The 18,125-nt window shown below is 35.3% G+C and overlaps 1 protein-coding gene across 6 annotated transcripts in view; it reads right to left on the reverse strand.

Moving 5' to 3' along the window:
• NAV3 (neuron navigator 3) overlaps window positions 1–18,125 on the reverse strand; it is an 820,281-nt gene that overhangs the window by 247,241 nt on the left and 554,915 nt on the right. For all 6 annotated transcript variants that reach the window (XM_053894885.1, XM_053894882.1, XM_053894887.1 and 3 more), the window contains 2 exons: window positions 4,592–4,709; window positions 3,891–3,943 (listed from right to left, as the gene is read on the reverse strand). In XM_053894885.1, the coding sequence (XP_053750860.1) occupies window positions 3,891–3,943; window positions 4,592–4,709 (171 nt within the window). The remainder of the gene's footprint in view (window positions 1–3,890; window positions 3,944–4,591; window positions 4,710–18,125) is intronic.

Genomic DNA, 18,125 nt, shown 5'->3' on the forward strand with positions numbered 1-18,125 from the left:
CTCTCTCTCTCAAAAATACATAAACATTAAAAAAATTTAATCTTCTACACAGACTTCAAATTTATTCCTTTGCCACTTGTTTTAGGATTTGGCATCATCTTTTGTCTCCCCAGTCCCCTGGATTCTTCTCTCTCCTTACTGCTTCCTCCTCCTCTGACTATTTCCCCCCTTCCAAAAGCTCCCCTCACCCTTCCTTCCTCTCAAACTATAGATATATTTTTGGTTTTCTCTTCAACAGGAAATTCCTAGAAAGATTATCCAAATCTCAATAGACGGGGCACCTCTCTTATTCCTTAATTAACACATGGTCACCCTATAGAAGACATTTGCATCAAGGTCATTAATGCCTGCCTAATTGCTAGAACCAACTTCTTTGTTGAGGTACACCACCAACTAGTTGGCTAAGTAGCATTTGACAACATCCACCGCATTCTGCTCATCTTACTTTGCCCCATCTCACTGGGTTAGTCCAAGTACTCTAGTTGAAGCTACTCTAGCTACCCTAAGGATCAATAATCCCCATCTGTGGATCCATCCTCTTAAAGATGGGCTCACTCTCTCACTACTCTTCCCTATTTCTGATTCCTACACCTTTGCTCATCACATACATATTGCTACTCCCCAGCGTGAGAACCTCAAATCTCTCCCCTCCTGACTTTATATAGGCCTTCTGTTGAAATCTCATCTTTTTTCCATGACTTCAATCATTACCTGTGCACTAGCTATATTCTACCTAACACCTTATTGTGACCTTCAGGAAACACATGCCTAATCGCCTGAAGTCACCTCCTACTTGATGTTCCAATGGATAGGTCAAACTTTACTTTCAGAGTATGGATTTGTCATCTTCCCCCTTCTACCTTTAGTCTGTTTTCTCCCTCTGTAGTAATCACGTCTAATCGTAACTTCTCAGGAGAAACTGTGGGAACATTCATACTCCCTATATTCGTCATCTCCCACATCCAAATGAAGATTTAACACATATTCTACAATTCCCAGAAAGCATCTAGGATGATTTTTTTTTTAAATATTTACATCAGATCATGCCACAGCCAGCTTTAAAAGTCCTCAAAAGGCTCCTCAACCAACCCCATACTTTAGCCCTGTGTGATCAGACTTCCATCGTCCCATACAAACACCTCACTGCACTCAAGCCACAGTGGACTCCCGTCACAGTACTTCTGTTCTTACCTATGCAACACTGTTGCTATTATTTATTTCAATATTTGCTCCTTTGATCCTCAAGGGTCCCTCAATCTGGTAGCTCAGGTGCTCAGCAAATATTGGCTAAATATGAATTACCTGACTACTATTCATCAAAATATTCATCAATATATTGTAGATTCATACCACAAGAGACTCTGTATTCTTAAAGGTTTAAAACAATCCAATAAAAGTTATCAAATTTGAAATTTAAATAATTTGTGACTACAAACAGGAGCATACCTAGTTTTTACTTTACCTTTCCTTATTCCACACAAACAGCAAGCACCATAAAAAATCAGATATTCAAAAGGATGTGGTCAAAGCAGCTTTGTGAGTAAGGATAGCACTCATTGTTATTAATGTTTCACCTCTTGGTTGTTAAGCAATAAAGAAACAGGCAACATCCTGTTTGGAATAGATATATGCAATTTATAAGAACTTCATAAGCCTAGTCATACTCTGTCATAATTCTCTTTCCCCTAATTTCTTGTCTCAGTTGAAGTCTGGATTTTTATCCATTAATAATATAGTGCCAATGCCAATTCTTAGGAATAGAGGCAAAAGTAATTCAACTAAAAAGCTCTATTTTTGTTATATGCATTATTCTGAATCAACACATGGAGGGCATGTCAACTTCAGATTCAAAATTCAACCACATCAGAAAAAAATGAGGATACAAGTCATTCTTAACTCAAAATCCAAAGTGCTTCCAACTAATACTGTTTGGCTGGAAAAACTACCTTTTTCATAGCATCTACATCCCTCAGGCTTTGGTTTTTCTGGTGTGTGTGTGTGTGTGTGTGTGTGTGTGTGTGTGTGTGTTAATCAAAAGCAGAAATATCAACACGACATGTATACTAGATGTTACATGACATCTGGGGGCTAATAAGGATTAGGAAGTAATAAAAAAATTAACAGAGTCTAATACTCATGAGAATGTTTTCACAGATTTGTAGAATCTTCGGTACAGATGTTTCAGATAAATATATAAGGACTATATTCCTATCCATAGTTATGAACTTCGTAGTTTTTTTGTTTGTTTGTTTGTTTTGTTTTTTCTGTCATGAAATATTAGCTTGGCTGTTTATTGGATTCTCTGTAATCAGAATCAAACTGGAATGACAATAGAGAAGACCTATTTTACTATCCAACACCTCCTTATAATTGAAATAATGAAAGTAAACCCAAGGGTTGAGTTTAAGAAACATAAAATATGATATTCAGGGACTATACAGATTTTTAATATAAAGCTCTAAAAAACTTTTAACATGTGTTAATTCATGAATATGTCTTAACAAAGTTTATAGCAGCACTATTATATTTCCATATCAGTTTTGGTAGTAAAGAATATCCATAATTATAGGTCATTATCATATCCTAATTAGGGTTCATTATACAGATGAAAAAGCTGAAACTCAGAGAGGTTACATCATTTTCCAATATCACACAGCTATTATTTTAGCAGGGTCTGAAGGTATTATAATTGCTTTCAGTAAAATTATAATTAATTTCCATAGTGCCATGCTTGTGCCCAGAATAATTAGATCAAGAAGTCCCCTTAAAACTGAATTATTTTACAGAAAATTGTTTTTTACCCAGATTTTTTTTCACAACAGTTATGCAGGGTTTATGTATTGTAATAGTGCCTTTGAGTGTTTATTAATCACATACACACACACACAGACACACACACACACACACACACACACACACACACACACACACACACGACATGCTAGTTAATCACTCTTTAAGAATAAATTCCTTTTATTATTTTGGATTTCAGTTTTCTGACATTAAGTAAAGCAAGTCAGCACATCAAAAGAGTTCTTTTTTTTTCATTCTCCAATCCCTGATAATTGAGAAGTCATTACATTCACTTAAAATGTCTATTTTGTGCTAGAGTTTTGAAGGAAGCCTCATCTGATGGATTTTGGCTATCACTCCTGATTATATCTGCTGATATAACTTTAATGAAGGCATTTGTATTTCAGGTTGTCCTAGAAACTTCAGTTGTGGCTATTTAATAAATAGAGGGGTAAGTTTTTACCTCAGCAGTTTATCAATCTATTTTTGTATTATAAAACTTTAAACTTTACCAGTTGGTAAAGATAAAAAGAGAGATGGGAAAGGCACAGACCTCTAGATCAACAGCTTTCTGAAAAAGGCTATGAATCATATCTCATGATCAGTCACTGTTCAGAAAACGTCCAGCAGCATGCCTTTGGAGCTATTTCCAAAAGTGCTGAAGAGTCTGTGTGTTTACACTGGACTTTGTTATGAACAAGGAAAATACTATTTATGTATTTTTCAGATGCACATGGCCAGCTCTGTTCTTCAAACCAGTTGTTCAGACAAAAAGGCTCCACTTAAAATTGGAAATGGGATTTACTGCCAGCAAAACCAGTATTAAATTATTCAGCCATCAGAACAACAACAACAACAAAAAGTCAAGGATCTGATAAAACACCTGGAGACATGTTATTCAGGAGTCATACATATTCAGCTGTGCTGATGCTATCATTTGCCCATAAACTGCACCCAAAGAAATACATATGATAGAATGTGATCGAATGGTTTCTTAAGCAGGAAGGCATGCAAAAGAAATTTCTAGTCCATTTACAAATGCAGTGTAATCAAAAGTGAAGGTAAGCATTATATTTTAAAATAAATTTGATTCTTACCATCTGAGATTGACTCCTAGGACATCCATTGATATCTTCAACTTTTTCATTTGCTAAAGCCAAGAAATAAAATAAAAGAGAGAAAAAAAGAATGACATGCTTAAGCAATGAAGTGAAACACAAAAAAAAAAAGGAGACTAAGAAAACACAAAAACCAAAACCAAAACAAAAACAAGCACAATGCTGCTGCTACATTCACTCTGTCTCCCCAGCCGCGTACAAGAGGACACACTTGTTAGCCGCCGCCAATTCCATATGCAAAAATCAGGCAAAAAAAAAAAAAAAAAAAAAAGTGAGTGAGAAGGAAGTTGCTGCTAATTCTTTAGCCTGTGCCAAATGACTGCTGACATGAAACCCTTCACAATTGTCCCTGCTGGATCAGGATACAGTTTCAAGGAATCTCAGAGTGTATGAGTTGCCCTAGCTAACGAAATGCACACATGGGAGACATATGGTTTAATGAAGCGTTCATTTCTGACAATCCAGTGTATGTAAAGACACAGTTCTAGCCATTTAAAAGTATAGCCAAACTGCTTTTTTCAAACATTCTCACATAAACATTTTTAATTAAATCACGGGAGAGCTACATTAATCTCAGAGACACAGGGACTAAGTTCATATGCATTCAACTTAAATTGTGTTTGACCAAGGCGGGTGGGGGGGAGAGACTTTCATGGTTTTTCCCAGAGGGCAGGTCTTACCAATGATCTGGATGATTTCGGCTAGCAGCACTCCATCTGCAATGTCTTGTTGCAAATCCTTGATCAGCCGCTTATGGCCTGATTTTGCTAGGTAGTGGTTGGCCCAGTCAGTGTAAATCTGTTGAACAGAGGGAGAGAAGAAGGGAGATGGTGTGAGAGAAAATAGAGACAATAAAAATGCTTAAGACAAATGTTGGATTCAAAGGGAAGCTATTCTGGATCACATTCCAGTTTAAGAAGTCATAGCTCAAAAGGAAATAGTTGTAAAATAATTTTATACAGCTCTCTCTCCCACTTATCTCTTGTTTCAAAGGAGGATGAGTCACTCTCTTTCAAAACCAGGGACTAGTCACTTGTGACACAGCAAAACTCCCTTCCCCAATGACTACCCAGGAAACTCCTGTTTGCAAGTCAGTTGGATTTTCACTCTTTTCCCTGCTTCTGTCCTATCGAACCTAATCCTGCCTGTCCTTGTAAAAGGAAACCACCTGTACTGATTTATACAGGAACCTATTATAAAAATTTCTGTTTCTCTAACACCTTATTAGATTTGTCATGTGAGATACTGCCTGTGACAATATTTTGGCATCGTGTTATAAAATAATTGCAAATGCCAAAGTTATTTTATTTGGACTGCCATCTCCCATTTAAGCCTCTTGAAATGTGTTTATGTAAGAAAATAGAGGAAGCAAATATAGTTATTACAGAGAAATCACAACATAGAGTGTAGGAGTGGATTATAAATCTCAAGATTGGCAATCTGTCATAAAGTAGAAGTGACTGAAAGTAAATTACGATATAAAGAAAAGCTGGAATTGTTCAAAAATTGTCACAAAAATAAAAATCTACTAATTTCTCAAATGTTATGGGACACCCCTAAGGTAATGTAATCTAAGTATAAGGAAATAAATAAGCATTAAGATGTTTCAATTTTACAGATGGCTCTTTCAGATACATTAGTCAAGTTTATTACAAGGCAAACCATGGTATGTAATATGTAACAGAAGAACACAGTGTCTGGAATGATAACAGAGGAGGGGAATTGATTGAGAAATATACATATAAAAGTGTGTTAGAGAAGCACTGGAATTAGAACAGGGAACATAATGGAACCTGGGTATAAGAAGGGAAGGGAAGGGCCTTCCCCACAGAGAATACCAGTACAGAAGGGCAGAGTGGCAAAGGAATCAGGCACAGTTGGAAAATCTGTAATTAAGGCAGCAAGCCTTAATGAGGACAATTAGACCGAAGAGGTAACTTGCATCTTTTAGAAGGCCAAGAAAATTGGAAAAAAATACTACTTTTTGCTTCTAACAAAACCAATATATGTGTTTTCATAAAAATAAAACAAAATAAGTCAGAAGTGTAGAAACTAAGAAGTAAAAGTTTCCTCACAACTTTTCAATAATTTTTCCGCTTTTCAATAATTTGGTATGAATAGGTCTAGAATTTTGTTTTATGCTTACACACTGGACCACATGACACCATATTACACACACATATATACACACATGATAGGATTTTTAACCAAAAATGTCTCAAATTTCACTTATCGTTCTGCACTTTTCAACTTTCTATGTGACAGTATTTTAGTAACACTGCTATAACCATTTTACATACATATGTCTTGCTATTTTTTAGATATTTTTTAAACGCTTATTTATTTTTGAGAAAGAGAGTGGGGAAGGGACAGGGGGGAGGGGAGAAAATCCCAAGCAGGCTCTATGCTGTCAGTGCAGAATCTGACAGGGGGCTTGAACCCATGAACCATGACATCATGACCTGAGGCAAAGTCAGATGCTTAACTGATGGAGCCACCCAGGTACCCCAATGTCTCACTATTTTTGATATTATATTGTACATACCAATACCCCTGTTGAAAGATATTTAATTTGCTTAAATCTGTCTCTATTACATATAAAGTTATAAGAGAGAGCCTTAAAAATGTATCTTTCACACTTTCATACTCCTATTTTTATAGGACCCAAACCTAAGTGGGGCTGTTAGGTTTTTTTTTTTTTCTTAATGAATCCTAGGTACAAACATTCCAAAATACAGTATACAGTATAGTCAAAGAAAATGGTTATTTTAGAAAATATAAAGTAGAATCTTAATGCAACACAGTGTTAAGTTTCCTAAAAGAGTATAAACAATTGGAAGCATCCAGTTGCATAAGGAAAATAAATGAGACGGCAATGTTACACCTCCTTTCACCATATTCATAATCTTTATACCAAAGACATTAGTATAAGAAAATATACTTGCATAACTGCTCGATTAGAAAGCAAACACACAATTTCTAGATAGACACTTTTTTTTTATTCAGGGGTCATTTTCCTCAAAATTTTATTCTACTTGTATTTACTATTTTGCAATAGGAAAATTTATTTTTACAAGGATGTATACTGTTGAAAATCTAAAACATTGAGGACCTTCCCCTGTACACACCAGGCAAATGATAACATTAATTGCTTGGCCTTCTACTAGAAATTTCAGGTTGAGCCAGACTTGATTTGTGCCCTTGTCTCCATCGGCAGTGAGTTACAAGGACCGGTTGGCTGACTTTAAAGGATCCCTCAAAGATGAAGAACATGAGTTCTGGAGTCAGTAGACCTGGCTTTGAGGCCCAGGAGACCTCTTACCACCCATGGGACCTTTGGACAAGTTTCTTATCCTCTCTAAACCTCAAATCCCTCATCTGCAAAATAAGCATAATATTAATACCTACATTGGAGGGTTATGGCAGGATTAAATAAGACAGCACTTGTAAAGTATCCACCACAGAATTAGCCCTGAAGAAATGTCTGCTATTATTATCATCATTATGGCATCTCGTTTTCTTTGCTATGATGGCTTTCCAACAAATATTTATTAAGGTTATTGTTTTGTAGAGGTTAAAGATTTTAGAGGATTGGCAGACCTGAAAAAATTGTGCTCCTTAGGGTGTCTGGGTGGCTCACTCGGTTAAGAGTCTGACTTCAGCCTAAGTCAAGATCTCACCGTTCCCTGAATTTAAGCCCTGTATCGGGCTCTGTGCTGACAGAGCCTGGAGCCTGTTTCAGATTCTGTGTTTTCCTCCCTTCCCCCCGCCCACCCCTACTCGTGCTCGCTCTCTCTCTCTCTCTCTCTCTCTCTCTCTTTCTCTATCTACTTCAAAAATAAACATTTAAAAAATTTTTTAAATGTGTTCCTTGCTAATTCTGCCACTACTTGTATCTCTGACACCTCCTGCCTTCTAATTCAATGTGGCCACAGATCTGTCTGCCATCTAAACTCAGAGGAAGGTACCTGGTTTAAGGCTGCCATGTTCTCATTCAGGTTTGCAATGCCTCCATTGTGACACCACCCCCATCAAACTCTAGGTTACATGCATTGTTTTATGATAGCATTACATTAGGCAAAAAAAAAAAAAAACAAAAAACAAAACTTATTTAAATATACATAGAATGGGATATATTAGAAATGAAAACAAGAATACTTTCATTCTCCAAATGCATGTCAACAGTGCCTTAGCTTATATCCAACTTGCTCCTGGACTTAGGTAAGGAAACAGATGGGAAGCCAGCTGGTTGCCTTCAAGACTGACTGGAAAAGCCTCTGATTTAGCTCATAAAATGTTTTTCACTTGGTCCAGATTTCTTCCAGAGGAATCCCAAGTCTAAGTGCTTTGACTTGTATACCATGTATAATATGTGAAACATTGCTCAGACCATAATCTCTGACTTTAGTTGCAATCAGCAAAATCAATTCGGACTATATGAATAAACTAAAAATAAATCTCCATTTAAAAAAAGTCCTTATGCTTTACTTATCTTTCTTAAACATGTGTAAAAGATACTTGAGACCCTATAAGACCCTACTTGAGACCTTTCCTTTGGAAAGGATGTTATTATCTAGATGAAATATAAAACAATTACAAAGTAATTTATATCTTTAATATTACACATAAATTTATTTTTGCCTTTTAAAATTTTATATATGTAAATTGAAGAAATAAGTGGAAATATGAGATGTATCTTTAATGAGACAGTTTTCAAGCAAAGGACACATGGCATTTAAATATATGCAAAACGCATCAATAAACTTCCTGTACTACTCCAGTGAGAGAGGATACCAACAACCTCATCAACTGTCACAAGAGAATCTATTGTTCAAATAAATACAACAGAATGGCAAAATCATGTCCAGATTTTGGATCTGAACTCCAAAGTTGCCTTTGGTTCATTACCAGACACAGACACAAAATCACAATATTTAACCATTTAGCTTCACTTGAGATACAAAATGAGTGGTAATGTTTTTTGTAGGATTATGCTATAAAGTAACTATAGGTTTTTAGTGAACACACTGATATGATGGGGAACAATATCAAATTAATCATAAATTAATGTTCAGTCATCTAGGTCTGGCTGAAGCTTTAAATATAACTTATCTCTAAATATGTGGAGTCAATTTTCCTCACCTGTTTTAACTGCAATATTATAAATATAATGTTATCTGATATGGTAATTATATTTTAGAGATTCAGAAAATTAATGAGATTAGACTTAACAAAGGAATACTCAGTTCAGGTAAAATTATATATGTATTAATTCATTTACAGTAATTCATTACGATAAAATCAAAGATACCATGACATAATTTATATTTCATATTGATCTGCATGAATTTTAAGGCCTATTATGCAAGACTATGTACTCCTTGAGAAATATTCCATATTGCTGGAATTTCTGCCCCACTCTTAAAAGCCGTGTGAACATGGGTTGAATGTTTATTTTCTCTCAGTTCCAGAGTTTTTCTCTTCTGTAAAATGGCAACAAAAATATTACATACTAATGGGATTATTGTAAGGATTGAATGAATTTATAGTTTTGAAACAGTCTTTCACTTAATAAGTACTTGTTAAATGTTAAATATTACTATTCACTATTACTATTTTAATGTAAACTACATTTATATTAATTATAATGAGTTTATACTAAATATAATGATTATGAACGATTATCATTTCAAATCCTTAAATCTTAGCTATTTGCCCAAATGTAGTTAACCTAAGGAAAACTTTTGCAAAATGTAATGATCTCTTAGCTTAGCCATTTGCTTTTATATTTCTTTTACAGTGTTTTTTTTTTCTCATTATAAAACAATGGGTTCAAATAGAAGGCAATATATGTGACACCATATTGCTTCTGTCCAGTGAACTTGTCATAGTAAAACAACATTGGAAGATCTGATTTTCCACAGAGTCCTAAGCTTTTGTTTATAGTAATTTTTTTTTACTACAGACAATATAACAAACAGCATCTGTATATCACAGCAAGCTGTCCCTGAACTTTAAAGCCAATATTTAATTTAGCATTTGATGAGTGTATTATAAATAACCTAACTGCAATATAAAAATAATTATGAGTACTTTTGTTATTCCATATACTACTCTGAGATATATAAATATTTCAAAGAGATACAATATTTTAATGAGTATTAAATGATCAAAGACATTAAAGAAGTAGTAGAAGAAAAACAGACTTCATTTAACCCCAGAGGTTGTTTTAATAGAAAGACGCAAATCTATAACCTGGTTAGAAAATATTATAAATGTAGTCACATGATTTTTACATACTAGCTGAGCTAGTTTTAACCCTGCACATATTTATACACGTTAGTTTTTTTCCCAACATTCAAGCAGTAGTTATATATCCCTATAAAATACTACTCTCTGATATGTTCAAATTATCAACTTTGAGAAATCATATAGGATTTTTTAAATCTTTAACAGATAGAAATTGGGTCGAAAACAAAGAAATTCAATGGCAATAACTAGCCTTCTATATCTTAGAAAGCAGTGTAAGACAAATTACATAAAGTTAACAAATAAATAGATCAGGGAAGTGTGACTGTGACATAAGTATTCTTCTCACAAAGATGAAAACTATCATGGTGCTATGATCATTAGTAACCATGCTTACCAACCTGAATCAGTCATTCCAGGGAGAAAAGATGCACAGGGGAAGGGGAAGAATCTGGAACTGAATGAACTTTTTCCTCAAGACTGAACTTTAAACCAGAAGTGACTGAATTATCTTGCATTTGGAGAAATAAATTTTCTACTACTGCACGTAAAGAAAGGCTTGGGAGGTGGACCTACATATTTATTATTTTTAAAAGTTGTAATTTTGCACATCTAAGTTTAGTACTCAAAAACTCATGAATGTATGCAATACTGGATAAAGAAGGCTGGAAAATTACAACATGGAATTAAGACATAAGACATGCTATTTTTAGTTTAAAAAGCCAATCACAGACTGAATCTTTCGTTGATGTTACAGAACTAACATGACCACCAGATCCACTGAGTCAAATTTCATGACCCTTACAGACCTAGAATTCTCAATACTGAGGACCACGTGGTATTAGTAGGAAGTGAACCCATTCAAAGCTTTTGGTAATGTTGAGATCATCATAATATATGTAACAGATTCACCAAGTAAATGGTTGAACTCAGCTGATTTATTTCTGTTTTTACATCAAGGTAAATGCTGGCTCTTTATGGAGTTTCTCAATCTCTGTATAATTGCACCAAAAGGAATAAAATATCTAAGAATAAATTTAACCAAGGAAGTGAAAGACTTATACTGTGAAAACTTTAAGACACTGATAAAATAAATTGAAAAAGACACAAACATATGGAATGATATACCATGTTCATGGATTAGAAGAATTAGTATTATTAAAATGTCTGTACTGCCCAAACCAAACTACAGATTCAGTGAAATCTATATCAAAATCACAGGACTAAAACAAATATAGTTTAGTTCTAAACTAAAAAAGTATAGAACCACCAAATGCCTTGAGTAGCCAAAGCAATCTTGCAAAGGAATAACAAAGCTGGAGGTATCACAATTCCAGATTTCAAGATATACTATAAAACCATACTAATCAAAACAGTATGGTACTGGGACAAAATAAGACACATAGATCAATGGAACAGGATCCACTTCCCAGAAATAAACCCAGGTGTCTATGGTCAATTAACCTATGACAAAGGGGGCAAGAATATGAAATGGGGGAAAAGACAGTCTTCAATAAATGGTGCTGGGAAAAATGGACAGCTATCTCCAAAAGAATGAAACTGGACCAGCTTCTTACATCATACACAAAAATATACTCAAAATGGATTAAAGACCTAAGTGTGAGACCTGAAACCATAAAACTCCTGGAAGAAAATACAGGCAGTAGTCTCTGCCTTTGACACTGGCCTTAACAACATATTTATGGATATGTCTCCTCAGACAAGGGGAACAAAAGCAAAAATAAACTATTGGGATCACACCAAAATAAAAAGCTTCTGCATAGTGAAAAAAATCAACAAAATAAAAAGGCAACCTATTGAACAGGAGAAGACATTTTCAAATTAATTCTGATAAGTGGTTAATATCCAAAATATATAAAGAACGTGTAGGACTCAACATCAAAAAGAAAACAATCTGATTTAAAAATGGGCAGAAGACCTGAATAGACACTTTTCCAAAGGTAAGATCCAGATGGCAAAAGACATAAAAATATCCTCGACATCAGGGAAATGCAAATCAAAAGCACAATGAGATACCACACCAGTCAGGATGGTTAATATCAAAAGCACAAAAAATAACAAGTGCAGGCAGAGATGTGGAGAAAAAGGAATCCTCATACACTGTTGGTGGGAATGTAAATTGGCACAGTCACTGTGGAAAACAGTATGGAGGTTTCTCAAAAAATTAAAAATCAAAATACCATATGATCCAGTAATTCCACATAGGTATTTACTCAGAGAAAATGAAAATGTTAATTTCAAAAGATATATGCCCCCTAAGTTTGTTGCAGGATTATTTATAATAGCCAACTCAAGTTTCTGTTGATAGATGGATAGAGAAATATGCGGAATATTACTCAGCCATAAAAGAGTATGAGATCTTACTATTCGAGACAACGTGGATGGACCTAGAGGTTATTATGCTAAGTGGAATAAGTCAGACAAAGAAAGATGAACATCTTGTGATTTCACTTTCATGCGAAATCTAAAAAAACAAAACAAATGAACAAACAGAAACAAATCCACAAATACAGTGAATAATCTAGTGGTTGCAAGAGGGGAAAACAGTGGGGGGGTGGTAAAATAAGTGAAAGGGATTAAGAGGTACAAACTTCCAGTTATGAAATAAATAAGTCACAGAGATAACAAGTATTGCACTAGGAGTATAGTCAATAATTTGTAATAATGTTGTATGGTGTATACTTGTCATGGTGAGCACTAAGTAGTGTATAAATGTGTTGTATCACTATGCTATACACCTGAAACGAATATAACAATGTACATCAGCTATTCTTCAGTAATAAAAATTGTTTTAAAAAATTAAGTTTCTGTATAGTTTAAATAAATTGAATAAAATATATAAAACAACTTCTTAGAGGGGTCATTAAATTTATAACCATTAATTATAACCCCCAAAAGTACTGAAAAGCATTCACTTTTCCATCTAAATCTTCGGGGATTCTGCAAAAAAATAAAACTTTAAGTTTGTGTGAGAAAAATTTTTTTTCAAGTTTAAAGGTTGATTTAAAAGTGACTATTAAAGTTTCAACAACTCCAGAAAATTCGTGAATGGTCTATAAAGGCAAGAAAACTCTAAAGAAAACATAAAATTGATTCTGATAATTTCCTCTAACTTTTTCTTTATTTCTCATATCCAATCTCTGACACAGTTCTGTTCATTCTATATCCTGAATGCCTCTTGACCCTTCTGCCCCATTACTGCTATAATCACCCTGGTTCAGCTTTTCATCATCTCTCACCCAAATTGTTTTACCAGTCCTATAAACAGTCTGAATGTAGGCAGGCTAAGCAATAAACTGTTTTATACACTATTGCTAGTGATGACTTTAAAATGCAAATCTGATCAAGTAATTTACCTTCCTACCTAAAAATCACCCAAGAGCTCCATTTACTTTCAGAAAAAGAGCCTCTTTATGAAGCCAATGTATTCTTTTTAAAAGTGAATTGGCTTCAAGAAAAGTGGCAGAAAGAAAGAAAGAAAGAAAGAAAGAAAGAAAGAAAGAAAGAAAAGGAAAAACGAAAAGGAAAGAAAGAAAAGGAAAGAAAGAAAAGGAAAGAAAAGAGGAAGGTACGGCTATGAAGGTTCTAGAAGAATGAAGATTGAGGAAAGCGACACAAAACGATGATCTTTGATAAGCAGAAGGAAGGGGAAAGCATATTCTACCGACAGATACAGGAATAACGAAATCTACAAAGGGTCACAGGTATGAAACAGCATGCAGAATTCACTGAATATTGAATAATTCCATTTGGTCACAGCATGGGGAAGAGGCACATAGAAAGACTAGAAGTAAGAGAATAGGAATCAGGTGGAGTCATATATAAATATAAGAGGGCTGCCTCAATATTTTTAGGTGAATGTTAGCTTATTTATATATAGGGATATAAAAATGATAGCTCTGGCCGAGTTTCTAACTGCTGCTCTGGTGCCGCTATGGAGGATAGTTTCGAGCAGAGAAAAACTGAACAAAGGGAGCCTACTTAAGAGGCTAGTGTAAGACTTCCACTTTCTAGAAGGTGCAGTACTTTTCTGCCCTGTATTTTCTAGAAAATTTCCCTCCAGACAGCCAGAATACAAATAAATAAATTAATTAATTAAATAAGTAAATAAAACTCAAACTCTATTTCCCATGACCACAATACGTGGACACAGAAAACCGATGAAAGAATGATAAATGATTTAGCAAAGGGGAACAAAGGAAGAATAAACCACAGGAGCCTGCAGAGAGAGATATCAGAGCAATGTAAACAGATTTTCCCACAGAACCCCAGAAGAGCTCAGGAAGTGTGGGCATCAGACCAGATGGAAGGTGGGGTGGACCAGAGTGAAGAGGCCTATGGTTACGTGCCTCCCCCTCGCTCCATCAAGAGCCAGTAAATGTTGACCAGGGAAAATCCAGCATTGACTTACCAGTCAGACAGGAAGGTGGAGACATGGGAATGAAAACCGGAGGTTAAGTGAAATTATGCTTCCTGATATAAAGACTTGAGCAACTGTCTTCCCTTCCAGGCTCCTTCTTTTTCAGAAATGCAGGGTGGTGTATCTCCCACCCTCATTCCAGCCCCAAATGGAAACTCTTTCTCTGACTACAATGATCATACCTAAGACCAATAGGCATTGAAGTTCAAGGTACCCAGTCCATCAACCAGCTGGCCAGTGGGGAGCCTATAGTGAATCCCCCAGGACGTTAAGGATTGTGCGTATATATGAACAGAGTTGCGGGTTACCAAATGCTTTATGAAAGCCTCTGAAATAAACTGTCAGTACTAGATAAACAGATCAAAAAGAAGTCAGAATAAAATGGAATGAAAGTCAGGGGCAAAAGGAAACTTCAAGAAAATTATTATTTTTTAATGTATATTTTAATGAGAAAAGAGTAACTTTTAACACTAGAGAAATCACTCAGTTTACCTGACAGTTGAATATCCTGCGTAAGTGACACAGAACCTCACACCTGCAGGTAAGAGAGAGTGGGCTGGAGAAGCTGATATGGGACAATTACATAAAATGCCACTTGGCAAGCAGAGAAAAAGAATGACTGCACATATTCCCTGCCTGGTAATTTGATCCTGCAGAAGGAGGTAAATACAATTAAAGAGGAAAATTGGGAGGCATATGAGAAAATTATAATCATGGTGTCTCCTACTTAGGCTCCAAAAAAAAGTCTGGCTTCTAGCCTATAATAGGACCATCTTTAGGTGATCCATATTAAGGATACACTTAGAGTTGTACAGTTGTGTGTGGTGATCTTGACAGGTTAATATAATAGTACTCTAAAAATGCCTTCATTTTTAGGTTTTAAGAAAATATAAATAATCTTTTAATGTTTTAATTCTTATTTAATTTTTTAAAATATTTATTTATTTATTTATTTATTTATTTATTTATTTATTGAGAGAGAGAGAGCAAGAGAACCTGCATGAGCAGAGGAGAGGAAGAGACAGTGAGAGAGAGAGAATCCCAAGCAGGCTCCACATGGAGCCCGACATGGGGCTGCATCCCATGAACCGTGAGATCATGACCTGAGCTGAAATCAAGAGTTGGACACTTAACCGGGCTAACTAGGTACCCCAATACCTTTCATATTTTTTAAAAAAAAAAAAAGGTTTGATTTCATTTGCAAAGATGAAAACGCCCTAATGCTGATGAATATATTAAAATTCCAGTCCACGTCACATATAGTACTAATAATATATTCCCTGTGAAGGGATTACCAGTCTTAAGTAAACATGACTAAACTTCATTTACATGCATAAATATCACTTTCCATTATTAGTGCATTTAAGTTTCCCAGTTCTTTGAGTTAATTCCTATTTAAGAATACACCTAAACTGTCTGTTGTACTTATTGTGACCAGAAGCCAGATGGAACAAGTAATCAACATCAATATTTTCAACTCTGATGCAGGAAATCCTACCCATCCTCTTCCTTGATATGTGGCTATAAAATGCACCCCTTAATTCAAGTTTCATATTTTACTGGAACCAAAATTATATTGATATTTATCTGTTTAAATTTATAGCCACAAATTATTAGCTTGGACTATAATGAATAGATGTTAGATGTTAGATCTGTTAGATGAACAGATATAGACCTCAGTGTAAGCTCGTAGGAAAAGAAAGGATGGGGCTTATTGTGCAAACTATAGTATGTTCTAATTTTTTTCACCTGTGGTTTCTTTACAGAGAAAAATAACTGAGGCCATATATAAACTGTGGCATCCTATTAGCAACTCAAACCAGCCAACAATGATTGAGCAGAGCTACGCTGGGTATTACAGGCAACACTAAAAGGATAAGACACATAGTTTGTCCTTGAGGAGGGAAGGTGGGAGGAGAAAGGGAACAGGTTAGCCAATTTTGAGAACCTACTAGATCTCTGCAATAATGACTGCCTAGTCTTCCCCCATCTCACCTACTGAGTGGTAGTGCACCCACCGGACTCTTTATCCAAATCATCACTTCCCATATTCTTGCGAAGACTTCTCAGCATTCATTTGAGCCCATGTATGGCACTCTCCCATCCAAGTACTAACCAGGTCCACCCCTGCTTTGCTTAGCTTAGCTTCTGAGATCAGATGAGATCAGGCATGTTCAGGGTGGTATGGCCATAGACATATATGTCACTCTCTAATCCTTACTACTCCAAATGTAAAGAATACTTTGGCTCCTGAGTCAGTATTTTCTCCCCTAAACTTAAGTGTTAACAAACATCCTGGGCAATTTCATTATCAGTATAGACAATCTATCAAACACGATGCCAGAAATTAAATATATAATGAGGAACCATCTACCCTATCTTAAATGCACAGTGCCTATTAATGACTTTTTCTTCTACAGACAATATGGCATTGTGGGAATTCTTGAAAAAGGAGTTGAATATTATAATTATGTAGCATGATTCTAGTATTAACTTAGATTTTATTTCATTTAACTTCAGTTGCATTTCTACTGCTACCAGCAGTATGACAAAAAAAGGACTGAGGGGAGGGGCTATACAGAATTCTTTCTCCAAGATGTAGTATCTATTTATAATAGTGTTGAGAGTAAAGCACTGTTTTAAACATGTAAAGTCATTTAACTCACTCAATCCTCAAAGCTCCCTACGAGCTCCATTCCATTTGGAGATGAGGATCTTGAAATAGAGAAGTGAAGTATTTTCCCCACGTCACAACAGTAAGTGCTGCATAGATCCCAGATTTTCTGGCTCAAAAGCCACACTCTCAGCCCAAACAAAAGGTAATATTTCAGTTATGAGCCTTCCTTAATTCCAGCCTCCTACAGTTATTTCCAATGTATCTGACATCTATCTCAAAATATGGTGAAAAACCTCCTTTATCTGACTGCCACACATCTGGCATTTATAGAATGCTCTATGGGGAATGCATCCTAACAGCTTGCAAAATTCTAATAATGCAGGTGACATGAGCTAAAATCTGCATATTAAACTCTACCAAAGAGTATTTTAGAAAAACAGTTAAAAGAATTTTTAGTACTCACACTTTTCTAGGGGGGAAAAGGCATGTTACTTGAGATTCTTTTGTTGTTGTTGCTGTTTTGTTTTATTTAGGTTTTTTGTTTTAATTTTTTAATGTTTATTTATTTTTCAGAGAGAGAGGGAGACAGAGAGAGAGAGAGAGACAGAGTGCGAGTGGGAGAGGGGTAGAGAGAGAGGGAGACACAGAATTGACACAGGCCCCAGGCTCCACGCTGTCATCACAGAGCCCGACGTGGGGCTCGAACTTACCAACCTGAGATCATGACATGAGCTGAAGTCGGATGCTTAACTGACTGAGCCACCCAGGTGCCCTGAGCTGCTTTTTCTTTCATTTTATCACACTCTGTAATTGATATAAATTGATAATGCAAATGAATTCAAGGTAAATAGTAACAACCACTCTTCAAACATCAAATAACATGGCAGAAAATATGTGAGCAGATAAT

Source organism: Panthera pardus, unplaced genomic scaffold (genome assembly GCF_024362965.1).
Source record: "Panthera pardus isolate Hobbes unplaced genomic scaffold, ASM2436296v1 HiC_scaffold_6, whole genome shotgun sequence".
NCBI classification, from domain to species: Eukaryota; Metazoa; Chordata; class Mammalia; order Carnivora; family Felidae; genus Panthera; species Panthera pardus.